The sequence below is a fragment of the Primulina eburnea genome, chromosome 14 (genome assembly GCF_022965805.1).
Source record: "Primulina eburnea isolate SZY01 chromosome 14, ASM2296580v1, whole genome shotgun sequence".
In the NCBI taxonomy this organism is placed as follows: domain Eukaryota; kingdom Viridiplantae; phylum Streptophyta; class Magnoliopsida; order Lamiales; family Gesneriaceae; genus Primulina; species Primulina eburnea.
The window spans coordinates 27,096,363-27,123,622 of record NC_133114.1 but is presented as its reverse complement, the minus strand read 5'-3'; the positions used below and the strand labels follow the sequence as shown (position 1 = coordinate 27,123,622).

Below are 27,260 nucleotides of genomic sequence, written 5' to 3'. Positions count from 1 at the left end.
ACGAATCAATCATATCTATATTTATAATAATGAATAATTTTTTTAACATATTAATTAATATTTTTAATAAAGTTTTTTTTATGATACGAGTCAATCACATCCATATTCATGCATGAAATGCTTTCGCACCGCCTGACATCAATGCAGGTATGTGACGTAAGGCGTGTTGACGTAAGCAAGGGAAACCTGGTGATGTCGATGATTTAATTCATGACAGAGAGATGGTTGCATGTCAGATTTCATTTCTTGTCAAATTTATTAATATATAAAAAAAATTGGTTTCTTGTTCACCGCTGTCTATTTATTTTAGACGCATCGCCATGTTTGCTTCTCGCGACAAAGTTGACAGCAATAGTAATTGCTTATTTGGAGCCGGAAAAATAGTGAGTCAGATTCCTTTTTTCTTTTTCTTTTTTGATCGTTCCCTTGTTGAATCTTTTGAATTTTTTGTTTGCTTAATCTGGACATGTTATTTGGCTTCTTGGGATTTATTTTAGGACCCAAACACTGTGTGTTACTAAAGTGATTGAACAAATTGAAATATTTATCAGGGAAACTTTAATTTTTTGTTTTCGGTTATTTCTCTTGATTGCAAAGGAAATGGTTGTGGGATTCTTCGTTGTTAATAAAGTCGAGTTTTTTCTTAATCATTTTGCGTCAGATTCATTCAGAAGAGAAATTTGAGGTCTTCTTCAGCTTTTTCTCAAGTCTTTTTGAAATAGTAATTAATTTTGAGATTCAATTCCTGAAACTCTGGCTTATTTATCAGGAAAGGTACATGGAGTTGAATTTGGAATGGGAGCCAAATGCAACCCATGCTATTTTTTCTTACTGTTTTTTATATATATAAAAAAAACTGCCACCCAAAAATTACAAAAAAGTGAACCTAACCTCGGCTTCGGAGTTCGGAATCGTGCCCTGGCTGTTACATGGAGTTGCTTGTCATAGGAGAATAACCAGTGGCATTCGTGAAGCAGCTGGGGAAATGGTATTCATTTTAAAGCAAGAAAAACAAATGACGAAATATTTCCAAATTAAGAAATTGGTTTATGTTTTGGAATCTGCGGCTCCAAGCCCAGAATTAGTTAGTTTATAATTATGAGATATTAGATTATTTTGGGGAATCCGGAATCATGCCCTGCCCCTGTGGGTTCGATGGGCATTTGCATTTTTTTCTTGTGGGCTGCATGTCTGAAGATTTAGAGAAAGTAAGAAATGGTTTGCTGTCAATTTTGTTGCCTGAATTGAGAAGAATAATATTCAAAATCATTCTAAAAAGATGGCTCGAATTCGTAGAATTTGTCCACTGGGCATTGGTGGTATATGATTCTGATAAAACATTTCGTTTGCTGATGAAATCATAGAAGAGAATCTCCGAACTAATAATTTTTCACTCTGTAACTGATGGAAAAGTAATTTATGTATTCATGACCTGTTTAGGTACCGATCACTGTGGGGAAATAGAGGAATTTGTGAAAGATCCAGTGGTCGGTCCTGCATTCCCTCTCTTGGTGAACCTTAAATCCACCCTTCTGGTGAGGGGACTGTTTCCATGGAAACAAAAGTTATCAGCGGCATCCACTTCTCCAGCCTTCCCTCTAACTATATCCGTCCCGAACACGAGAGGCCGAGGTTGTCTGAAGTTATGGAATGCGAAAATGTTCCCGTCATCGACTTGGGATGTGAAGATAAAAGCTTCATAATTAAACAAATAGGCCATGCCTGTCAAGAATATGGCTTCTTCCAGGTTCCTTAATGTCATTTCCCGCTGAATCTGCCCCTTGATTATGGACTTAGATTATATACTGTTACTAAGTGCCTGATTTCATATGCTATGGCTTATTGGCGAAATTTTTACGTTTCATCCTTCTGTGAATGTGTGGTATCAGGTGATCAATCATGGAGTACCCAAGGAATCTGTGGATAGAATCCTAGAGGTGGGTCATGAATTTTTTAGTTTACCAGTGGAAGAGAAGATGAAATTATACTCCGACGATCCTTCCAAAACTATGAGACTGTCTACAAGTTTTAATGTGAAAAAGGAGACGGTTCATAACTGGAGGGACTATCTCAGGCTTCACTGTTATCCCTTGGATAAATATGTTCCCGAGTGGCCTTCGCTTCCCTCTTCATTCAAGTGAGAAAAATGCTTAACTCTTACTTGACTGTTGGTCTATATTTAATCACTACCATATCATCCCATGCTTGGAACATTCTATTAATAATTGCAGTCGAGAATACAATGAAAAATCGATTGTCCGAAAAACATTTAATTTTCGAGGAACAGAAGAAGAGATGAATATAGTTAAAGTTCTTGTAGTAGTTGATTCTATGCTTTGAGAATCGAAATCTGTAACTCACAAGTGTTGGTTGGACAGGGCCAACGGTACAAGACAGTTTGAAACTTGAGTTTAGCTCGATACCACGTGTTTTGGCCAGATCTTCACGTGTTTCTTGTTGCTCGAGTGCTTGCAAGTTACTACTTAAGATAGAAAGAAAGTGGCATATTTTCTTGTATCTTGTTTAAAAGATTTTAGGTTATTTATTTTGATGACCATCTATGATAACCATGCAAGGAAGGTAACCAATCTTTTCCATAATTGTAACTTGGCGTCTACAACTGAGCAGCTTCTATTCATTATGTTGTTTGATGGTAGAAAAACACTAAATTACCGAACTTTGTATTCTGGTAGGGATGTTGTAAGCAGTTATTGCAAGGATGTTCGACAACTTGGATTGAGGTTGCAGGAAGCTATATCGGAGAGCCTAGGTTTAGATAAAGATAACCTAAAGAACATATTAGGAGAACAAGGTCAACATATGGCCCTTAATTATTATCCGGCCTGCCCAGAACCGGAGCTGACATATGGATTACCGGCCCATACAGATCCAAATGCCCTCACCATTCTCCTTCAAGATTTGCAAGTAGCTGGGCTTCAAGTCCTCAAAAATGGAAAATGGTTGGCAATAAAACCCCACTCCTATGCTTTTGTCATCAACATTGGCGATCAACTTCAGGTAAACCTTGAATCAAAGTTATAGTTTTCGTAGATTAGGAATGCGAGAATACTGTTTTGAACAACTGAATCGTATAAATTACAGGAGAATAATAATTGCAGCTTATGCCATATGCAAAAATCCCAACCTTATGCTTAAGCCACTATACTACAATCTAAAACATTTGAATTACACTAGCCGCTAGCTATAGTTTCTAATAGAATAATGGCCCTTGCACGATATTATATATGTTTATGAGAAAACTGATGGAATGCAAGAAACTACTGTCTGTTGGTTTTGTAGGTCACTGCTGATATTTTTTTCTTCGCCATATGAATTATAATAATAAAGATTATACTGTTAGATGTTGATACAATTTTTTCAAATCACTGGAAATTGAATATGAACTTGCCCACATGTTCAAAAGTTTCAAATGACAGATCTTACATGCAAATCCAATGAGTAAAAAAGCAACGAGTAAAAAAGCAACCCTTGTAGTAATGTGATGGTTGGAAGTAAATTCACTCAGCTACGTATCACAGTGGACTACATATAAGACCGATGTGATTGTTCATAATTTGAATGGTTCTTATCATCAATCAATTCGTGCAGGCGCTGAGTAACGGAAAGTACAAAAGTGTTTGGCATCGAGCCGTGGTGAATGCGGCTGTACCAAGACTCTCAGTAGCCTCCTTCCTCTGTCCATGCGATAGTTCAACCATCAGCGTGCCAAAATCACTTGCAAGCCCAGGGGAGCCAACCATTTATCGAGATTTCACATACGCTGAGTATTACAAAAAATTCTGGAGCAGGAACTTGGATCAGGAACACTGCTTGGAACTTTTCAAGAAATAGCCTCATCTTTCATTTCTTGGATTACGATGCGAAGCCAACTTGTTAGCTTGCCTCCGGACCCATTAGACTATGGGTTGGGATGTTTTCGATAACTGGCTCTCCGTTTTGCTGTGTTTTGGTTTGTTGAATAAGCAGCACAGTTAGTTGTTTGCAGTGTTGATCTCTCCGCTATCTGTAAGATTCCTTTTGTAAATCTATGAAAATTTTCAAATTCATCGCTCAAACAAAAGGGTCTAGAATATTACGATTTGGAAATCAGATCGAGTTCAATCTAATTTTTACTAAAAAATATTTCATGAATAAATATATTTAGATAAAAGTTTGCATTCCAAAAATATTTGAATTTCTCTACATACATTTTTTGCTACTAGCTATCCAATTATGTCATCATAGTAAATATGATATCCAATTCTGTCATCGCAGTAAGTTTCATAAAAACAACTAATAAAAGCAATGAAATAAAAGGTTAAATTTGCGAATAAACTATCTATATCCGTGTCAATTTTCTTGGAACTTTTTTGTTGCGAGAAGTTCAAATGGAATGAACCCTGCATGACATACCTAGTAGTCGAGCTCTCACGATCATCGAAAGGTCTTCTTAAACCACTTGCTCAAACTTCTAATAGTCGTCTGGAGAAAATCGTAATTTTGATTATATATATTTATTCATTTGCGTTTTTGGTCTTCAAAATTGAATTTTTTCGGTTCTAACACTGTAAATTTAAATTTCTAGTAAATTTAGTCATTTTTTCGCATGATGTTGATATGACACTAAACATATCAGTGAAATATCGATACCATGTCCGCACCACATCCAGGTTATATAGAAAAATGACTAAAATTGATGAAAAAAATCAAATATAACATATTAAAAGTGAAGTTTGATAACATATAAAACAAAAATCGCAAACTTCAAACACACACGATTAAAATTGTAGAATAGTTTTAAGCGGGCTAGGTACACTATCCAAAGATGCCTAGAGGGAGGGCAACTAAAAAATAGATGATCAACGGATTCATCCATGGCATCACACAACACCTCTTTTCCAGAATTAAAGTGCAACACAAACTTTCCACGAGAAGCTACCCAGAGAATTAATGCGTGCTTGGGAAGGATTCAAGAATTCCAAACTACTGAAACCCGAATGAGTAACCAGTTCATCACAAATAGAAAATACGTAGTCATTTGATTAGAGGATAGTCGATATTCCTGATCGTCTGACACCACAAATCCAAAGAGCCCAAATATAATTTTGGCCGACTCGATATAATTTGTTCTTTATATTATCACTATCAGCTTGTTATTTTATTTTATTAATTTTCCTAGCGTAATGTTGATGTTGTATTGACATGGGAAGTGATGTATCCACATTCAAGAAGAAAAATGATTAAAATTATAAAAAATTGATAAGCAAATCGAAAGAAAGCTAGATCTCACACCAAACTTCTGGGTTATTGTTGTCTGTATTTAAATCAGCGGAACCATGTCAATCAGATCTCAAGACGCAGCAACACCTATGATGCAAGGAATGATAGACTCATATCACAATAACTTTTTCTTTTTGATTCTTTTTAGAATTCGTATCATTGAACTTGGTGATCCGTCATCTTGGCAGGAATTCCTTTAAAAATGGGAATCTATGAGTTTTAAGATTTTCGATAAAATCAGAATGAAAGAATTCTATCTTTCGGGAGATAATAGGTAGAGGGCCTTCCATGCAAGCGCATGGAGTACCATTCTACGTGATAAGGGGGAGGGAGATTCATAGACCTTTCCTCTGTGGATCCAACAACTCTGTCTTACAACCCAGCGTGGCGAGTCGCCTTTTGAATTCAGTGGAAGGTGCTCATATCGATGTAATAAATAACAATGTCGAGGAAAAGAGGGAGGCATAGATTCTGTACAATGATATTGTTGACCAATTAAAATTATGTAAGACAGCTTGGTAGTGCCTTTAATTAAGACTAATATTTAACGATATAACATATCAAAATCACAAAAAGAAAAACATAGATAATCAAAATTATAAGATCTTTGAGATATTATAATTCTTTAATGCTTTTTTCTGCAACGCTAGTGAATATATATAATATATGATGCGATTTGTTATATTTTTTAACAAATTTTTTTAATTACAAAATATTTCTCAAATATCTCAATAATGCAGGAAATACAAGAGTGACCGATGAGTTTTTTTTTTTTTAAAAATATTTTAGTGAGAAATGTGATCGATACGATTTTGGAATTGTACATATATTATTTATTTATTTTATGCAAAATTAATTAGTGATGCAACTCTGTGAACGTCACCCTTATATTGTCATCATTCATCGATATTATTTTAGTGTATATCCCATTTAAATAATGAAATAAACTTAGTCCAGGAAATGAGCAGCTATCCATTTGACTTGACTATTTATATAACCAAGTCTTATTATATTTAACGCAAAGAAAGACAAAAATAAGTAATATATTAGTTCTGGTGACATCGAGTCTAACTAAGCAAATTGTTATCCCAGTTGACAAAACCGGATACTCGAAAAATCCACCAAGGCCTCCAATGAAAATTTAAGATGGTTTTATGTTGCAATTAAGAAAGAGCAAAACCGAAAAATATGATGTATTTCGATCGATGAGTTTGAAGATATGAATTTCAATTCATTATAATAAATTCACTGATTTTTTAGACAAATGAATGAATAATGTATTTTAAATTCTAAAATATTAACAATATTTGTGGCGTGTGCACATTATTTTTTAAGTTGGGAAAAAGGAAGAACAATACGGAAATCTTGGACAAATATATATCTTACAACAGAAGGATACATTCTAAAATAATGCAAAAAATTAGAAAAACAAAGGACAAAAAAAAATATACAATACATCTTATGCAGTTACATTATCTTGGCAACCCTCCAAGTATAGCGATTTTTCTTGGATCAAATCCTCTGAGAGATCCTTTTGTTTGCAGCAATAAATTCTTCAATTATCTTATTTAAACCTTCATGTTTAGAATATCCATTATCTTCACTATCCCCTTCATATCCACATTGACATGTATCATAATTTGAATATTCATCTGTTTCTGCACCATTTATGCAACCACGATCATAAATAGTTATAGAATTTTGACAATCGCGCGGGGGAGATAATCCGTTTTCCACGTTATTATGGCCGATTTCATCGTGTAGAGCGGCGAAGGAGATTATAAGCTCGTTTTCCACCGGATATTTTTCTTGCTGAATTCTCGCGGCTTCATCTTCTGAAACCATATTCTTGTAGTCCAAGAGTAGTAACGGAGGGATACATTCATCACCCATTTCGTCGAATATGCTACTTCCGTGGATCAATATGTTTTCGTCCACATGACGATCGGATAGTGTTGAGATTGTAGGAACCATGTTATCGAGATTTAACTTTGGGGATGGATCAAAAAATGGGAATGATGAGATTTCAGAGATTATGAAACTCGAAAGTTCATCGAGTGGCGAGGATGAATCGGGATGTTCTTTAATGGCGGGATTGTTGGTATGAAACATGAAGATCAAGATGATGGCGAGAAAGATCATTACGGAAGTAGGGTTTGGTTTTGTGAAATTTTGAGGTTGATTTGGACATAAAAAGTTAACGAAGAAGATGAACAAGTTCATGATTTTGAAGTAAAAGATCATGAGAAGTGCCACTTTAACTCCTTTGACTATATTCATCTAGGCTTCCTCCAAAGTGTTGTGAATATGAGACTCCTTTGAGCTTCTTGTAGTCGTTTTTTCCCTTAAAAAAGAATAGTTTTCGGGCATGTAATATGCATGTACGTGTCATGTATGTAGGATATTGTCAACTTTTCTCACAGGTTTGGGACTCGGAGAAAACTCGAAACGGGAACGGGGATCCTCGATTTTTTCGGGTAAATGGGAGTGGGGATGAGAACTTGATCCCCGAAGTTTCTTGTTCAGGGATTCCTCGAATCCGAAAAAACGGAGATCGGGACGAGTACGAGGGTAGGTATGAAATTCGAAGACGGGATGGAGATGGCAAACCCGCCTCCGCCCCGCCCCGCCCCATTGCCATCCTTACATGGATGCCTAATGGTTAGGCCCACGTAAGGTTAGATTTGTAGAGCAATTGTAGAATAACAATTGTATAATTTAGAAGTTGATTTTTGTTAAGAGAATTTAGTGTAGTATTTTTCAATTTTTGATAATTATTTTACTATAACCTTAATTTGAAAACATAAAACATACCGTACCAAAATCATAACGCAAAACTTGTGATTAATGGCTCATCCTTATGATCAAGAAACAAATACTACGAAATTATACAAACTATCTCTTTGACGTTTGACTAAGTTTAGTATATCGAGTGTTTATTATGAATCCTCGTTTCTCTAATATTCAATAAATATATACGTACATATTTTTTTATATTTAATTAATTGACGGCCTAAAAGAATATTTGAATTTAAACATATGAACTCAAACTCCTTGAACAAAATATTGATTCTCGATAATTTCACTAAATTTCTAATGTTTTCCTCGAGCATATATTTTACTTAAAAATTATTCAAATGAATTGTCTCTAATTGATTAAAATTATGAAAATAAAATAACAATAACAGTAAGCCGATGTACAAAAAAGAGTTATGTTTTTTTATTAGGAGTGAGTCTCATGTGAGACCGTCTCACGGATTTATATTCACAATAAAAAGTAATAATTTTTCATGGATGACCCAAATAAGAGATCCGTCTCACAAATACGACTCGTGAGATCGTCTCACACAAGTTTTTGCTTTTTATTAGAGTTTTATTGTTATTTGATTACAAAATTAGTGCGAGAACTTATTTATCAAAAAATTTACCTTAAAAAATTTGCAGCTTTTACTTTTATTTTCAATTTCAAACACCAATCGCGTCTGAATTTTTTCCTGATTTTTCATTATTTATAAATTTTCATGACTTATACAAAAATCACAAGCTTTTGCAAGCATTCCCTCAAATATTAAACAAATTAATCAAAATTACACAAAGTCATCTACTTCACTGTTAAATAAATAAATAAATTGCTTATGCCATTTGATTTTGAATGTCAACATTAAAAATACCTATATCTTATGGCTCTAAATTCTAATAGGTCAGATTTCAGGTTTCTTTGTTTGGTCTCACAAGTTTACATCGTGAAACGAGTCAATTCGAATAATATTTATCGTGAAAAATAATATTTTTTAATGAGTTGAGTCAGATAAAAATTGGTAACACAAAATTGAACCGTGCCACGGTTTTATAGGAGTTTTTAAAACAAATAACATAAATTATCAAACTATAATATATCTGTTTAGCCCAAACTTTGGAAGCCCATTAATAATAACAGCCTGCAGGATGTTGAGCATGATGTGGGGAGGCCCAATGAAAAAGCCCAAGAAGAGTTGCAGTTTGGTCCAAGAAAAGCACGATGCCGGGAGTTGAGCCATGACCCAAGGTGGAAGAACGTGGGGTGATCGTGGAAGGGAAAAACTGATGTGTAGAATGCGACAAAAGCAGAAGGAGGAATCAGAAAGAAGCTCTCGACAAATCAATCCAACAAAAGCTACAACAAAGCTTCTTCAATTCTCTCAATATTTTATCTGCATATTTTCCAATTTCAAGTATTTTAGTTTCTTCAGATTTCGCATATTCCTCCAACTTTCTTGTGAAAATGTCGATCAAATTCATGGCAGCATAATGAGTGTTGATGTTGTTTATGAATTCCACCTTTAATTTCAGTATATTCTTCATTTTATGTTCTTATTTTTGGAGACATTTCGAGGGAATTAGAACGAACGATCAAATCGAGAAACACAACGTTTGGTAAAAGAAGTCAGATAATTTTCACAAATTTGGCACAAACACGTGTCTGGCACGCCCGCAAATTTTCGTGACAAACAAGTTGGCACGCCCGGTGGGACCAAATGCCTCCAAAGCGTACTGAGAAGAATGAGGGAATTCCTCCATCACAGGGGAAAGTCCATCGTTCACAAGAAGAGTTTCAGGAAACTGATGTAGAAGGAAGAACGGTTGAAAGGCTTGTACACCAGTTCGAGGAAGAGACTATGAAGGAAGGAATTGCTGTTTCTGGTGGTGATGGGTCTCCACTGAACTTTATGTTGGCCATGGAGAAAAATATCCGCAGTGATCTCAGAGAAATGACCCAAACTTTTTCTACTGTTATGATGGAATTTGTGGCAGAAATGAAGGAATGGAGGAAGTCTGCAAAAGGAGAGGCTGTTACACCAGAAAATGTTGAACTTCAAGAAACTGACGTTAATTTGCTAAAAGTTCAAGGCCAAGGATCAGGGGTTTCTCAAGCAGGTGAAAGTCGCCGCTTGGGGGAGGCACTGATTCCTAAATCTGCCAAAGAAGGAAGATACACTCCTCCGCACAAAAGGGATGAGGAGTTGGGGTTGAAATTCCAAAACTGCGGCAACAGTAAACAAATGGCTGGTAACGTGTTCTCTGTGACGTCTCCTAACTTACATCCAGGGATGTATGTTGATGGGGGAATGCGTGGATATTCAGCGCCAGGTTTGGGGAATAACACTCGGGGGGCAATCTATCCTCCTCACCAGTTAAGACAAACTTCAACGTTGGATTTTGAGATGGTACGTGATGTGATTCAAGAGTTGTATGGCCCTGGAGTGAGGCCAATCAACAGACCAGAATTCCATAAACCGTATCCTGATGTTGTGGATCGTGACAACCCTTATCCAAAAGGATACCGCATTCCAGACTTCACGTTATATTCCGGGGAAAACGGTCAATCCAGCGTGGAACATGTGGCCAGGTTTACAATTCAGTGTTTGGGAATTGGCGAATTTGGAGAACTTTTCTAATTATAAGTTACGTCTGTTCCCCAATTCCCTGACCAGTACTGCTTTCACATGGTATGCAACACTACCTCGGAACTCTATTATGACTTGGCATGATATGGAACGTCAATTCCATACACAATTCTTCAGAACAGTACCTGAGATTAGTATAGCAGAATTGTCAAGGGTGGTCCAAAAACCCGGGGAATCTGCCAATGATTTCATTTGCGAATTCAAAAGAGTGAGGAGTAGGTGCAAAGTTTGCATTCCAGAATCAGAATATGTGAAAATGGCACAGCGAGGACTTGGCTTTGAGTTGAGAAAGAAATTCCAAGGGATGGAATTCCGCGATTTTTATGAGCTTGCTGCCAAGGTGTCAGAGTATGAGGAATTGTTACGAGAAGAGAGTCATAAAAGAAAGTCTACAGTGGGCTCTTATTTCCAGGAAGTGGAGGAAGTTGCATTGGCAGAAGTAGCAAATTCCGGATCACGCACTGTCCCTTTCTTGAAACGCAAGAGTGAAGAACTCTCCAAGAAAAACATTCCTCCAGTGCAAACACCATATACTTTCGATGCATCAAAGACGGAGGAAATTTTCGATTACTTAGTGAAGGAAGAGTTTATAACATTCCCCCCAGACCACAAGCTGCTCACTAGGGAGGAATTGAAAGGAAGAGATTACTGTAAGTATCACAATTCCTTCAACCATAATATTAATGCTTGTTGGGCTTTCAAAAATGTCTTGCAGGAAAGAATCAACAAGGGAATCCTGAAATTCCCTGAGAAAAAAGAAGCAATGATAGTGAATGAAGATCCATTTCCCCCGGTAGCCAATGTAAACATGAACAGTACTGACTTGCATTTTTTAATTAATGAGAAGAGAAGGAGTGGTAACAAGGACATGTCCATTAGGCCAGGAATTACTATAAAGAAGTGTTGGGTGCCTCGAAAAATTATGTTTGAGGTTAGGGAGAAGAAAGCAGAAACTTTTCATGGGAAAGATCGCTACTACAGTGGGGAGGATCTGCATTATACTGGAAGGAATATGAGGTATGACAGGGAATCCATGGCCAAAAGGCCGGAGAACCAGTACCTCAGAAGGAGCCCACATTCTTGGTCGATGAATAATGAGAGAAGAAGTGGCCAGCAGTCATTTCATAAGATAATACAGAGGCCATCTCTTCTGAGCACCGATAAAAAATATGAGAGGAATTCCCGCTTTGTTGTTCCTCCCAGAGCAATCCCTGATGGTGTATGGAGGCGAGTAGAACATCCAAAATTCCCAAAGCCTCTTTCTAGAACCCAAAAACGACGTTTGTTGAGAGAAAAAGCTGCTGAACGTAGGTCTGGGATAGAGGAGTCATTTAAAGAGAAGAAAAAATTTGGGAGGAAGGCTACTGAAGATAATGACGAGGAAGATGATGATCTATTATCGGAGGAAGACAGTGAACCAGTCAAGAGGGCTACTTTCAAAGTGGGACAGATTTTGGTTTCATTTGAGTGTGCCACTGGCTCGTTAATGTTGCCAGAGGAATTCAAACGCAAAGGGACATGTGAGACCGATGTATTTACTGGAGATCAAAATGGCACAGAATCCATTCAATCTGATATGGTGGATGAGAGCGTTGGTGTTCTTGTCGATGAAGAGAAAAGAGTATTGATGAAGCGATCCACCAACGAAATGACTAAGCATATCAAGCCACTCTACATTGTAGCACACGTGAATGGAAAACCATTGTCTAGGGTACTAATAGATAATGGGTCGGCTGTGAATATTCTACCCTTCAGAATCCTTCAAAAATTGGGCAAGAATGTTGAAGATTTGATTCCTACCGAAGTCTCGGTGGCGGCTTTTACCGGGGAATCTACAAAAACTTTGGGAGTGTTGCCAGCAAACGTCACTGTAGGGTCCCGATCTTCGTTGTCAGCATTTTTCGTAGTAAATTCCAGTGCTAGTTTCCACGCTTTGCTAGGAAGGGATTGGATTCACACCAATCATTGTATGCCATCATCCATGCACCAGTTGCTATTGATGTGGAAAGGAGATGAGGTGGAAGTGGTACAGGCTGATTCACAGCCGTACCAGTCAAACTCCAACGCAGTAGAAGCTAGATACTATGATGGAGCCTTCGGACCCATCAGAATTCGTGATTACAAGGTGAATGGGCAGCAAAGAGCAGTCTACATGGACACCAAGAAAGTAAGGGAAGCAGTTGAAAAAATTCTCAAACCCACTGCCATGGTCTCTCCTAGACCCATGGTTCGACCCATTATCGAGGTGGTCGATGATTAAGTTCACTAAAGAAGAAATGGAAGTCGCTGCAACTTCCGAGTGGAAAGACAAAATGCAGCAGCTGGTGAACGAAGAGTTGTGGGATATCGATGGAGCTAAAGTAATATTTGAGGAGGACTGTCGAGGTAGTGAGGAAGAAAAGCTACAAATAGAGGATTTCATCTTAGCTCCGGCTCAGATGAAAGATCGACAGCCGGAGACAGGTGGTTCATAAAGATGAAAAAGATGGAAAGTATTGTACAAAGTAGGCTGGATGGCCACTTTGGTTAATTTTGTCATATTGGCCTATAAGAAGTTTATGTAAATATGTGAGGAATAGGCTTTTAAGTCATTCCTTGTTGAACTTTAAGCCATTCTTTGTTGAACTTGTTTGTAAATAATGATGGAGCATCTGTGAATAAATAAAAATAAGTGCTCATGGAATCCGCTGTAGTTGGTAAATTTTGGGGAGGAATATTTGTTGTGTTAGTTGGTCAAATTGAGGACAAAATGAATTTCGTTCAGTGCATGCCTTGGAACCTTGGAGGGCATTATTTGAAAAATGTTGTTCAACCGTTGGTTGGTAACAGACAGAGTTGGCCCGCAATGTTTGCGTCAATGTTAAAGAAAACAGGCTTTTGGCCGTTTTTTTTAGTTTTTAGAAAAATTTTGGCAGAGTTTCCTTTATAAATGTGATATGCCAAAATTGTGAACACCTGCAAATATGTCCCAAGCAACATATGCAAGAACAACAATGCATTTTACCAACAAAGTTTGGCTTTCAAGCCACTTTCTCAACTCTACACATCAGAAAAATACACTTGCCAAATCATGGCAAACAAGTGTAAAAACATACGCCTACTGTCCCTAGCCTACATATTTCATTTCCTCTCGATGTGTTTGACACTCATCCATACATATATGTTCAGCTGCTGGCAGAGATATTCATCAAAGCTTGGTAATTATCTTTCGGATGGGCCAACTGCACTACCATGAGGATTTTCCATCTCTATTGGTTTTTAAGATTCCAGAAAATGAGATCTCATCCTCAGTGAATTTGGTGGAGCATCACAATTCCTTGTGTTGGTGCATTTCCTTTAAGCACATGGAAGATTACAGAAGTTGCACCAGCTATAGGCCAAGTTTTGAATATACGCACCAAGAGAGCCGCCCTGTTAAGATGCAAGAAGTGGGTGTTGCAAGGTGTTACTCATAAAAAACTCATTCAGACATATTAACAAACACCTTGAGTGCATCATTAAATGTGTTATATTCTACAATGTTTTTGTGATGGGGGATTGGATAAATTGATGAAATATCCTTACCTTGAGAAGGTGTGGCATGAGGTAAAGGAGATTAATGATGGAAACTTTCAGAAACTTGGATGGCATCACAAAAGCGATGTAAATTGTGGTTTCTTGGGGAAGATCGGTGGGCGCCGATGGAGATTTAGGGGAAGGAAATGAAGAACTGGGGGTTCAGGGAATGCACACTTGGATTTAACTTGGTGGAGGGAAAAGATGTGTTTCAGCTGTCGATTCATCTTCAAATCCATGGGACATTTCTTTTCTATCATAAGACTCCACGCTCAGCTCATATGTGAATAACTAGTTTGGCCCACTGGGCCAAATCAGTAAAATCAACCAAATAGCCAAAATTGGGCCAAATTAGCCAATGGCCCAAATTGGCTAGGGGGGCAGTTGTTTAGCCCAAACTTTGGAAGCCCATTAATAATAACAGCCTGCAGGATGTTGAGCATGATGTGGGGAGGCCCAATGAAAAAGCCCAAGAAGAGTTGCAGTTTGGTCCAAGAAAAGCACGATGCCGGGAGTTGAGCCATGACCCAAGGTGGAAGAACGTGGGGTGATCGTGGAAGGGAAAAACTGATGTGTAGAATGCGACAAAAGCAGAAGGAGGAATCAGAAAGAAGCTCTCGACAAATCAATCCAACAAAAGCTACAACAAAGATTCTTCAATTCTCTCAATATTTTATCTGCATATTTTCCAATTTCAAGTATTTTAGTTTCTTCAGATTTCGCATATTCCTCCAACTTTCTTGTGAAAATGTCGATCAAATTCATGGCAGCATAATGAGTGTTGATGTTGTTTATGAATTCCACCTTTAATTTCAGTATATTCTTCATTTTATGTTCTTATTTTTGGAGACATTTCGAGGGAATTAGAACGAACGATCAAATCGAGAAACACAACGTTTGGTAAAAGAAGTCAGATAATTTTCACAAATTTGGCACGAACACGTGTCTGGCACGCCCGCAAATTTTCGTGACAAACAATATCATTACCATATCATAATCCTTATCTAATTATCTTCATATCTTTTACTATTTTGTCGATTCATCCATGACATCACAATAAATAATCCTTGCGAAACCTGGAGGAAGGTCAGCACGAGAATTGAGAAGCATCGAGGGGGAATTTTAAATTTATGGACAAAAAACTGAACACTGGATTGAAAAGATAATCTTGATATACCAACAAATGTCTAAAGAATTCTATTGACTGACTAGACAATCCTAACCTGTTGATCAAATTAGCGTATCAAATCCAAAAATACAATAGAGAAGTTGTGGGGGCCCGTGCTCCTGATTAACGTTTAATGACCAAACAACCAGGATTTATTAACGTAAACAGCGAAAGCGATTAAAAATTTTTCATTTTGGGCCTACAGAAATTTCGGCATGACCTATTCGTAAATAGGACATCCCAAAAAAAATCAAAACATCACAAACAATATTTATATACTCGAAATAAAGTCACAACATCAATTCACAACCTATAGCCGCACTGACCGGGACTAAACACATGCAGAGCCGGCAAGGCTCGATCACACAACTATCCATTCAAAACATCGTAAAACAACAGTACAGCTACACGGGGCATCTCCCCGGTAAATGTATGACTCCATAATATAGTGTATATATATATCTGGGAACCTCTCAACCACGACTCGACGACTGGGCACCACTACCTGACGCTCCATCAGACGCGTCAAATCCTCCTGGATAACCTGCTATGGCATCAAAAACAACCACAACATAAAAGAAACGAGGGGTCGGGCCCCAGTACGACGAACAAGTAATATTACGACAAATATAACTGACATGAAATAAAATCAAGTACAATGCGATGCGATGCAATGTAATGCAATGCGTGAAAGGTAACAACAAAATAATGGATACCAAAGCGGAGTCCAAATGAAACGCATCAGCAACAAGAACAGTGGCCACCCGTGCCAGGAATGCAGCAACGTAATAGCATGCCGCCGCTATCCATGCACGTAGCATCGAGGGTACGGGTGCGACTCGCTCAGCCCTCATGCAAGTCATCAGGAGTGCTAGTCCTATCACCCATTCCATCGATGAGATGTCAGGAGTGATCTAATCCTATCACTCACTCCATAGATGACGCAACATCGCAACAGATCAGTAATGCTAGCAATCAACGGAGTCAAGGCTCGAAATGCTATGCATCAACTCAAATAAATCCATGAATGCAATCAAGTATTCACAGAAGCACATAAAGCACGTCACAACTTATTACAAAGTACTCAACGTCATTTCACATCACTATAGACGTCATAATAAAACGGTTCATACGTACCTCAACTGAACCCTTAATTTACCACTGAAATTTCTTAAGGATTTCTCGAATAATCCAATCCTGTGGCAAATAATACCTTTCATATCAACTTCAATTTATTATTCCAATATTCACTAATTTAGCCTAAAATTCCGAAAATCCCTAATTTAGACTTTTATATTTCCAAATTCATATACGACTATTCTACAGTATCGAAACACCTAATTATTGAACACTAAAATTCGAAAATCCGATTATATATTTCTGAATTTTCGAAATTAATCCCAAATAAATTCCGAAAATCTGATAGATACCTCAAATCGGCTCAATTCTCGTACCTACAATCAATTACATAACAATTATCAATATTGGTACCAAATTTAACCCAGCAAAAATACACAACCTTGCGGGAATCCTGATTTGTACCTCAATATATCTACCAAAACGAAGCTTATGACATAGGGAACAAAAGCCCTCAGTCAATTTCCGAATTCCGGTGACGTACGGGCGGCAATTCGACGGAGAAAAGGGATACGGGTTTTCGAACAGGGTCGAGAAACCTTTCAATATGGGTACCAAAACGTAGCCCTCGTCGAGAAGATTCCAAAACTATGCTTACTTTCGAAAATCGATGATCGACGGTGGAGTTACGGGCGGTCAAAGGCGGAAAAAATCGTTTGACTTTCACGGACAGAAGTTACGGGAGCTTTCTGATTCTTTCTTTTACTTTCTGCACATGATTTTATATTATTTAATTAATTAATAAAACAAATGGGCTGGGCTTGGGTGTTTACATTTGGGCTTTGAGGGGAAATGGGCTCTCACAGAAGTCCTCAAGATTTGTGTTATGCACATGAAACAGTAGAGCCATAAACCAAAGGGAATCAGCGAAATAAGACAAAGGTGAATCAAATAGGAAATTTGACAAACTATGCACATAAACCTTACTGATGGCTAATGCTAAAATGTGATTCAGGGACAATAAATCCAGCTCGTTTCACCTCATATGAATAACCGACTTCTTCAGTACCGCTGACAGGTGGGCTAAAAGGGGCCATAGTGGTTTGCATTGCGGTAGACACCGTTGGAGGAGTTGTTGGCACTGGAATTGGCAATGTCTTTGGAGTTTGATTTTCATTCATAGAAGAGAGCCACTAGAGTTTTGCAAACATTATGTGTCCTGGAACTCCATACTTTTCAGATTTTGATCCTGAAAATTGAAAGAAGCAAGGTTCGATGAAAATGATGAGAGGGGCTTCCTCAGAGGCGACGTTTGTATGTGTTGCGTGTTGGTTGCAATGCTGGATTGCTGTTTTACAGGGCCACTGGACATGTTTTTCTGGCCTGTGACAACAATTCATGGCAGATGATTTATAAACAGTTTCAAACTTAAATTGGATGCGAGTGAGCTGTGCTATGAGAGCATAATAATATGCAAATGGTTAAGATGCAGCTCAAATAGTTTGAATTGTACAGCAATCCAAGCCATATTTCTGTCGATATGCTACATAAGCAGCCGTATAGTATGACAGAGGTAACTATTGCTGCTCAGTATCCTTCCAACTATAAATGTTTAAGATATAAAACGTTACAAACAGAAAAGTCTACTGATGTTTTTACCAGAAGAATGAACCATAAGACCACAGTGGTGATGGCTTCGGGAACCCTGCTGCTTCGCATTGTTATTCTTTGACAAAGAATGAGAACCGACTTTCTCCACAAGCATATTTTGCAACATTGAACCCTCCCAAGGAAAATCTCTTACCAGCCGCACCTCCAGTTGATGTTCTAGAATTCTTGTTCACACTTTTTGATGGACTCTGTTTTGACCCAAAAATGGCTTCTTGCTCTGTTATCAATTGTCTCTGAAGTTTCTTTCGATTCAAATGTAACAAAAATAAGTAGGAAATTCATCATTTAGCATATAAATTCTGTAAAAGCGCACACAGTCATGGCATTGATGTCATATGTTAAGTATATACCCTCTGCCTTTGACGCTCTTGTTCTTTCAAGTGCTTTAAGTCACTGTACTGTTCAATCATGGACATAAGGCCCACCTAAACAGAATAAATAACAATAAACTATTGACTACAGCATAATGCAATGCCAAAACTCGGTTCCTCTTTCCATCATATAAGACACTGGTGCTTACTCCATCATATAAGAACTCAATTCCTCTTTCCATCTCCCAGGCATTTGCGTTCGATTTCAGCGTCTCCATCATTCCTTAAGATAGCATGGTTAAAAAAGATACGAAGAAACTACTGAAATTTTTTCAATATTTGAAGCATCGAAACATCATTTATAACTTGAGGCTGGCATATAAGCAGCATTGAACATAATTTGTCAGCACCTGTTCTATCATAGAACCTTCAATTAAACACATTTTTCCCTACATTAATTGCTAAGCTTGAAAATAAACCATATACCTGAAATTTTATTGACAAGTGTACGAGCTTTTTCAGCACCCTTTAGCACGAGATGTGTACCTCTCCCAGCGTTATACCGATTTTCATCCTATGCATGAAATACAATTGAAATGAAAAAAAATAAAAATAATGTAGGTAATGAACCAACACTCAGACATAAAAGATATTTTATAACCGACCCTATTATATTCCTCCAGCCAGCATTCCTCATCACAAGCAGCCAACCATTTTTTAACCTTTTCGAGGATCTCTTTTCTACTGAAAGCTTCTTCTTTGGCCTTGGAAATCTGAACCTCCAGCTGTTCTGAAAGATATGATGTATTGATTGCCTCTGCAAGATGGTATTAATTCGGACAGTTAATTCCTAGTAATATTTTGCGACGGTACCAGGTCACTGTAAACATGGCCAGACCTAGGAATCTGGAAGCGAAATGAGGCAGAAATGGGAGCTCAAAATTTGAAAAACGACACAATGTAATTTTTATCAGTTGGGATGGGATCATGGGGAGAGGGAAGACTGCTCCACCACTGTCCAGAACAAGTCCCTATGTTAGAGGCTTGACATCTCCCTTTCCAGACAAAAACACGCGTCCATTTCCTATGTAAAAGAAGAGCAGAAGCAGCACCTGACTCTATAGCTTCCACTTAAAGATCTGTTGAGTATTGTTGTTCAACAGCCATGAGTGCTCCTCTACATATTTCCTCTAAAACCTCCCTCTTTTTGGTAGTATAACAAGATTGGAAGAAATGAAAGAGGTCCTTTCCAAAAAGAGGGAGGTTTTGAACAACAATACTCAACAGATCTTTAAGTGGAAGCTATAGAGTCAGGTGCTGCTTCTGGTTCATTCTACCAAGAACTATCAAACAAGATGAAACTTGCATTTATTAACACACACATACCAAGCCTTCAATTTTTGTTTACGCTGCTTGATTAACCAAAAGAAAATCTTTGTTTTTCAAATTAAAACCCAAAATCTTTCGTATAATTTTGGAAATAGCATAGTTCTGGCATATCCATAGTACTACCATTTTTACTTTTTTTAGCAAAATTAATGTCAATATAAACGAAATAAACAGAAGTGAACAAATGCAAGAAACGGACCTTCTCTTTCTGCAACAAACACAACTGATTTTGTAAAGCATCTAAGCTTTTTAGTGATAAATCACCCTCATCAATGATCACTTTATTCTCCATGGATACAGAAAGCTCCTTAGAGATGATATTTATTCGTTTCAAAACCTCTGCAAATTGACTCTTCCTCTCGTTTTTTTTCTTTTTAATATCTTCAAGTTGACGCATTATGACCTGAAGCTTTTTTTTCAAACTCCCAGAACTGGTTAAAACAGAAAACTTGGTATCATTTATAATTCAAATATCTTCATACCATGCACCCAGTCAAAGATGGTAGCATTTTATGATTCACACAAAGTTATCACATACCATGCTAACGCGGTACCGTTTACGATTCCCAGAACTCCTAGAACTCTTTTCCTTACCTTCGATATATGAACTGGTCGCTCTCCCAATGTAGCACAAATGTCTACAACTTGTGCCTCTGAGCCGGCAAGTAATTGTCTCATCTGAGCTCGACAGTGGCTTGCCTCATCCACTTTCCTCCGACACACCTCCAAACACTCTTGTTCAAGTTCAAAAAGTATTTGGCCCCTTTCGCTATCAGGCTCTCCAATTTCATCCCACATTTTCTGATTCCACAGAACAATTCTTCTGTGTATGAAGACTTTATGTTCGCTTAATAAGCCAACTTTTTTGAATTCACCGAAGAGAAATAAATAAATAAAAAACACTGAGATAGTCCGAGATCACCTGCAGCTCAGATAAACGAGAACCACAAGTTCTTTCCATTTGTGAAGGCTGATCCATCAAGTGGTTATTATTGCAAAGACAACTGCATCAGTAGTAGTACACACAAGAAAAGCACCATGAGTATATATATATATTGGGGTGTCTAACGTGCGTACAAATGTGACTCATAATTTTCATGAAGTTTTGAACCAAGAACACCAAAAACAATAAACTACTAGAAAGATGACCAAATATTACCACTAAGCAGTAGATCATCTAACCTCCATAGTTGAAATGAATAAGTTAGAATCACATAAAGATCAATCAAATCACACCGTCAACTTAGAAATATATAAATTCAAGTACCAATCCAACCGGTTCACATTTTAAAAGGCAAACACGGTAGTGGTAAATTTTCTCCTCCTGTTACTTCGAGTTAAACTTTGTGACATGAAGGTGAGAAATAAATAACAGAATATCCATTCTAGTATACCAAACCAATTCATCAAACTCATTCAGAACTACTAGTAGTGCAGGCATGCGCATTATTTTATTAATTAGTCAAAAATATTTTGTCAAACGATTGGGCAACGGTTTGATCCATCTTTTAAGTTTTGTGTGGGTTAAGATATACATAAGATAAATTAAAAATAAGAGTTGTTTTTTTAACATATCAACCTGCCAAAGATAGGTACTATAGTGGTCACGTTCTTAATATTAGAGTAAGAAATAACAAAATCCTCAACCACACCCAACAGAGAATGCTCAGCTGTAGAAATACACTTCCAGACATATGAAACTCAACCGATCTACACAAAATGAAAAGGAAAAAAGAAAAAACAGCCCTTATGAAATCGGCCAATCATACGAGATAAAAGAAACAGAGTAGCACCAGAGACCAACCCTCATTCAAACTTTTAAACAAGACAGGCATTTCTGGCAATCTCAAAGAATCAAGTAATCGGCGCGAAAAAATTATTTCTTTTTCATTTAAGAATTTCTGAATAGCATGCAACATTTACTCGTGCTCACAGACAAACTGGTATCAATCGCCTTCAAGTTCAAGCATAGCACCAAGGTAATACTCACCCCTTGTTTCAGAAAGCAATTATGAAACGCGTGTCCGTATGGATTTAGTTCAGTTGGTCAGCTGCAGGGATCGAATTTCGCAAACGGCAGTGTTGAGTTAAATTCTCTCCAATGAGGAGAGCTCCTTGTGCGTGGCGTAGCATATCTGAGTCACCATGTAAATACCATGATTTACTTCCTCTCACGATCCTGTTGAGTCGGGGATGAGAGGTGCATAAGATGAGCGATTTCATTTTTGGAGCAATAATGAAACGCGTAAACAACGCAAAGACTCGACAAACCGGGAACTTTTTATACTTTCAGGCTGTATTTGGTTGGAAGGATAGGATAAACTAATAATTAGTATGTAAATGATAAAGAAAATGATTGTGATAGAATTGTAATATATGATGTAAAATAATATTATGTTTGGTAAGATTTTTAAGTGTAGGATAATTTTGAATTTTTTGATGAAAAGACGAAATTGTCCTTCCCCTTCGCGACGGCGACAGTGGCGGCCGGCGGAAATGGTCGATCGGAAAAGGTCAGCAGGTGAGACGGCCGGAAACTTACCGACGGATTCTCAAAAACCGTCGCTATGAGCGACTGATTTTGAGAAAACAATCCGTCGCTAATAGCGACGGTTTTTGAGAAACCGTCGCCGATCTTGTTTTGAATTATTTTAATTACTAAAAATTAGACAGTTAGCGACGTTTTATAAACAAACCGTCGCTAATAGCAACGGTGTTTTGACAAACCTTTCTACACAAACCGTCGCTAATAGCGACGGTTTTTTGACAAACCGTCGCTAACCAATGTCGGCCGGTGGTCGGCAGTTCGTCGCTGGTCGGCCGGTGCTCGCCGCGGTCGGCGGTCCGTCTGTGGTTGGCCGGCGGTGGTCGGTGGCGGGATATGGTGGTGAGTTTGAATTTAGGAGAAGGGTAAAATCGAAAAAATAGGAGGTATTAAGAGTGAGATAAATAATCCTAGGGGGTGAGTAGGTATTATTTTAACCTACCTAATATAACCTAATTATACCTATGAGGGATAAGGTAGGTTTATTCAAAATTGAACCAAACACTTGATTGGATCGGATAAATTAGTCTATCACTCCTAATCTCTCGAACCAAATGGGGTGTCACAGTTAAAGGGCAAACCAAAAAAAGAAAGAAAAACACAATGCCATTTCATGATCATCCTTTCTTCAGCCGAGATTATTTTATAAACCGAACCTCAACTTCAAGAAGTTTAATTTGATCACTGTCGCTGGAGGATAAAATGACGCGGTTTTTCGAGTGTGGAACTTTTGTAGAAAGATCGAAACGGTTCAAGAACCATAAAAAGGAAAAATTGGCGTAACGCATAATTTGATTATCCCGGCTGGGCATTGATTAAGAATTCCTCTCGGGGTTCATTTTTTTGAAATTCAAAAAAGATTTTTCTTCCCTGTTCGGTCTTCCTTGTTTATTTATTTATTATCTTGTTTTAAATAAAATTAGAGTGAAATTAGAGTTTTTTGTTATTTTTATATGTGAAATTAGAGTTTTTGGTTATGGTAAATGCTTATATTTTTGAAAATTAGACTCCTAATATATTTTCATTTTTTTAAAAAAAATTAGAATACCATGATGTGACAATTATATTAAATACATCACCATCGTATCGTTAATACATCGTTGTCATGTTGAGAAAAAAAAACTAAAATTGAAAATAAAAAAAAACGAACTAAAACTGCTAAAATTTAATAATATAGGTTACCAAAATCACAGAACCAGAAATACATAAGATTATGATGTTCCATGTTTTTTACACGCGTATATATCAAAATGAGTACACTTTAAACTCAGTGTTGCATGTTATGGGTTTTGCTTTATAAAGTTTTTCACATTGCAATTTGGTGTACCAACTTTGAATTTTTTTGGCTTTCAATCTTAGTTCATCGGAGTGCCGATGAAAATGCTAACATGATATTAAAAATTATTGATATTATGATGTCACAACAACAATTAGACTAAAACTACCAAAAACTGAAAGTATACTAAAAAAATTTTGAAACTTAGTGGACGAAAACCCGAAATTAGAAAAGTTTAAGGTAGACGTGTAAACGAATAGAGTCGATTAACGAGCTTTTTCAACTAGCTCGAAAAATATTTAATTCATATTCTAATTTATCGAATTCAAACCAACTCGATCATGTTCGAACTTTTTGATCTGAAGTTGAGCTCTAATTATATTGTTCGACAGTATCTTAGTCTTGATATTTTATTAATATAATATAAAACTATATTAAATATATATATTTCATGTCTACCTAGAATTATTTTCGATTAAAAGTTCGAATGACTCATATGCATGTTCGAATCTTTCTACCCGAAAGAAGCCATACCTACATGAATACCAGAAAGAAGCCATATCGTCTCACGATGAATCGCATTTAAGATAACGAGTGATTATTTATTGAGCGAGAAATCATTTAATATACTTTGTCTTCCCTAACAAATATTTCGCCACATGTCCTCGACTACTCGTGTGATGTTCATCACTCCAAAAAATCAGATTGTTCGACCAAAGCTCGAATAATAAACTTCAATTGACAATTAAAAGAAATAATTTTTAGAATTTAATTAGTTCTCTTTTTCGATTAACATTATATATATATATATATATATATATATATATATATATATATATATATATTGCACATTACACTAGTTCTCCTTTTTGATAATAGTTTTTAGAATGGCAAAAACTTGTCTGAGACGGTCTCACGGGTCGTATCTGTGAGACGGATCTCTTATTTGGGTCACTCATGTAAAAGTATTACTTTTTATGCTAAAAGTATTATTTTTTATTGTGAATATGGGTAGGGTTGACCCGTCTCACAGATTATGATCCGTGAGACGGTCTCACATGAGACCTACTCTTTTAGAATTTAATTATGTCCGTTATTTTAAAATATGTAGTTTCTGTTTTTACGGATCACATCAACTTTTATGATTATTCACACTCAACTACACTCTTCTTTATCTCAAATTTAATTCATAATATAAATTCTTGTCAAAATTTTAGACAACAGCCAGGGTGCAGCTATGATAATTAAATCTTTTAGGGCAACTCGATCACAACCAAAATAATTTTTTTGGTTAAGATTATATATATAGAGGAGTACCAGATGCACACAAAACGTAGCTTGACAACATCTGGAAAAAGCTGCGCGATGCATTCTTTTCTACTGCAATTTAAAGTTTTCATTTCGAACATGGAGGCCTAAATCTAACTCCTGGAAAGTGTCTCGCAACATATTCCCGAGCAAGCGAATGTAGATCGTCACCCTCGTCGATGAAGTCGTCTTGATCGTGGAAACTAACTATTTCCATCGACATTTCTTCGTGCTGAGACATATTGAACCGTGACGTTTGAACAAGTTCCGACGAGGATTGGAAGTTGGAGGGCGAAAGACTAGGAAGTGGAAGAGGAACCAGCAATGACGAACGTTGTAGGGTTGATATACGAGCTTGGATGTATGCCAACTCTGCCTGTAAATTTACCACCTGCATTATATATACAAAATAATTAGCGACAACTTATTATCATTATCTAGCTTTCAAAAATTTCTGCAACTTTGCCTATATAGACCAAGTAGAATGTACCTGCTGTTGAAGAGAGAAGATATGGCCAACACAGCCATAAACAGGGTCCCTAACCCTAGCCAGCGCCTCATAACAAAGCGTGATAACCGCATCAAACCGGCGGTGCGGCGGGACTCTGAGCAGCAATTTCGAGGCGTTGCTAGCACCAAACACCCTGTGAACCGCCGCAAAGTGGGCGGTGCCTTGGTCTGAGTCAAAATACGGTGCAAAAATGCAACCCTTCAAGCATTTCCTCCTCAGAAACTTGCAAGCACCGCAAGGCCCACCGCCGGCACCACCTCCAGTGCTTTGATCACCGCCGCCGCCGCCGCCACAAATGTTCATTTGTCTTCTGGGTTGTGATAACATATGATTTGTTTGTCTCAAATTACTTTATGGGGTGCTAAAACACATTTCACAGAGTACAAAAGAGAGGGTTTCATGTATATATGCATCTCTCGTTTGAATATATTTAAATTTTAGGACAGGGGGAGTTGATAACTTGCGAATATATAAAATAATGGACGTCCCTTGATTTGGCGGTGGGTCAATTGACAGAGACGGACTTGAGAGTGTTAGCAGGCGAGCTGCGTAAATAGTTCAAATCCAAGCCAAAATTCATTTTATAATAAAATATAATGTACACTCTTCATAATTTATTATTTAGAAATTATATTTTATTGTTTACCCATTTATTGTATTATATAATCAATATACTATCTACAATTATTGACGTTTTTTGTGGTCTGATTTTATGATCTCGACAAGTATTTATGAACCACAAAATTTTTGTAGATGATTTTACGAATCAAGTTTGTTTGAGAAATATTTTATTTGAATCATTCGTTAAAAAATATTATTTTTTATATCAAAAAAATAATATTTTTATTACAAATATTGTTAGGATTGACTTGTTTCACGAATAAAAATCTTTAAACCCGTCTCACAAAAGACATACTCTTTGTGAAAATACCCGATTCATTTAGATAAATATTAATTTTCATATACTTTATTCATAACTTTAATATATAATCCATTTAAAAAATTTAAAAATTCGCATGTTATCTTTGCAAATCAAATATTTAATATAAATTACATTATTCTTATCCAAATAATAACTTAAAAATGAGTGAGTTTCATATGAGATCGTCTCACGTGTCATAATCTATGAGATGAGTCAACCCTACTCATATTCACAATAAAAAGTAATACTCTTAGCAAAAAAAGTAATAATTTTTCATAGGTGACCCAAATAAGAGATCCGTATCACAAATACGACCCGTGAGACCGTCTCACACAATTTTATGAATCAACTCGATCTATTAACGATCATGATTTATACACGAGTGGGTCTCATACATGTGAGACCGTCTCACGGATCATAATCAGTGAGACGGGTCAACTCTACCCATATTCACAATAAAAAGTAATACTCTTAACATAAAAAGTAATATTTTTTCATGGGTGACCCAAATAAGAGATCTATCTCACAAATACGATCCGTGAGACCGTTTCACATAAGTTTTTGCCTTTATATACGTATCAATCATTATTTTACATACACATCTCATGCACGTGTGTGTCGTCCGTTAGTAAATATAAAAATAAGTATCGAAAATTCATCTCATAAAATTAAATAGTAAAACAATATAAATTTTGTTTTTGTGAAATGTATAAAAAAATAAAAATAAATCTTAAAGCCCAAAGGTGGCGGCACATCACGTAAAATACAGTATCATTCATTATTACGTTCTTTTAAACACACAA

General features: G+C 36.9%; 2 protein-coding genes, 1 long non-coding RNA gene and 1 pseudogene across 4 annotated transcripts; 1 reads left to right on the top strand and 3 right to left on the bottom strand.

Moving 5' to 3' along the window:
• The first annotated feature begins 237 nt into the window (after positions 1-237).
• Positions 238-3,996, top strand: LOC140812320 (protein DOWNY MILDEW RESISTANCE 6-like). Of its 2 annotated transcripts, none has more exons than XM_073170562.1 (5): positions 238-383; positions 1,441-1,747; positions 1,890-2,137; positions 2,694-3,018; positions 3,610-3,996. In XM_073170562.1, the coding sequence occupies exons 2-5, from the start codon at positions 1,553-1,555 to the stop codon at positions 3,850-3,852; spliced, it is 1,011 nt and encodes a 336-aa protein (XP_073026663.1). In that variant the 5' UTR covers positions 238-383; positions 1,441-1,552; the 3' UTR covers positions 3,853-3,996. The 2 variants fall into 2 exon arrangements, with proteins under 2 accessions (XP_073026663.1, XP_073026662.1); XM_073170561.1 differs by having other exon boundaries at positions 263-387.
• Positions 3,997-16,035: 12,039 nt separating this feature from the next.
• Positions 16,036-17,263, bottom strand: LOC140812680 (uncharacterized). Its single transcript, XR_012113732.1, has 3 exons — positions 16,990-17,263; positions 16,878-16,901; positions 16,036-16,644 (listed from the first exon to the last, which is right to left on the bottom strand). It is a non-coding gene; the product is annotated as an uncharacterized lncRNA (long non-coding RNA).
• Positions 17,264-17,394: 131 nt separating this feature from the next.
• Positions 17,395-20,902, bottom strand: LOC140811298 (65-kDa microtubule-associated protein 3-like; annotated as a pseudogene).
• Positions 20,903-25,097: 4,195 nt separating this feature from the next.
• On the bottom strand, positions 25,098-25,855 carry LOC140812890 (LOB domain-containing protein 19-like). Its single transcript, XM_073171268.1, has 2 exons — positions 25,515-25,855; positions 25,098-25,415 (listed from the first exon to the last, which is right to left on the bottom strand). The coding sequence occupies exons 1-2, from the start codon at positions 25,836-25,838 to the stop codon at positions 25,113-25,115; spliced, it is 627 nt and encodes a 208-aa protein (XP_073027369.1). The 5' UTR covers positions 25,839-25,855; the 3' UTR covers positions 25,098-25,112.
• Positions 25,856-27,260: the final 1,405 nt, after the last annotated feature.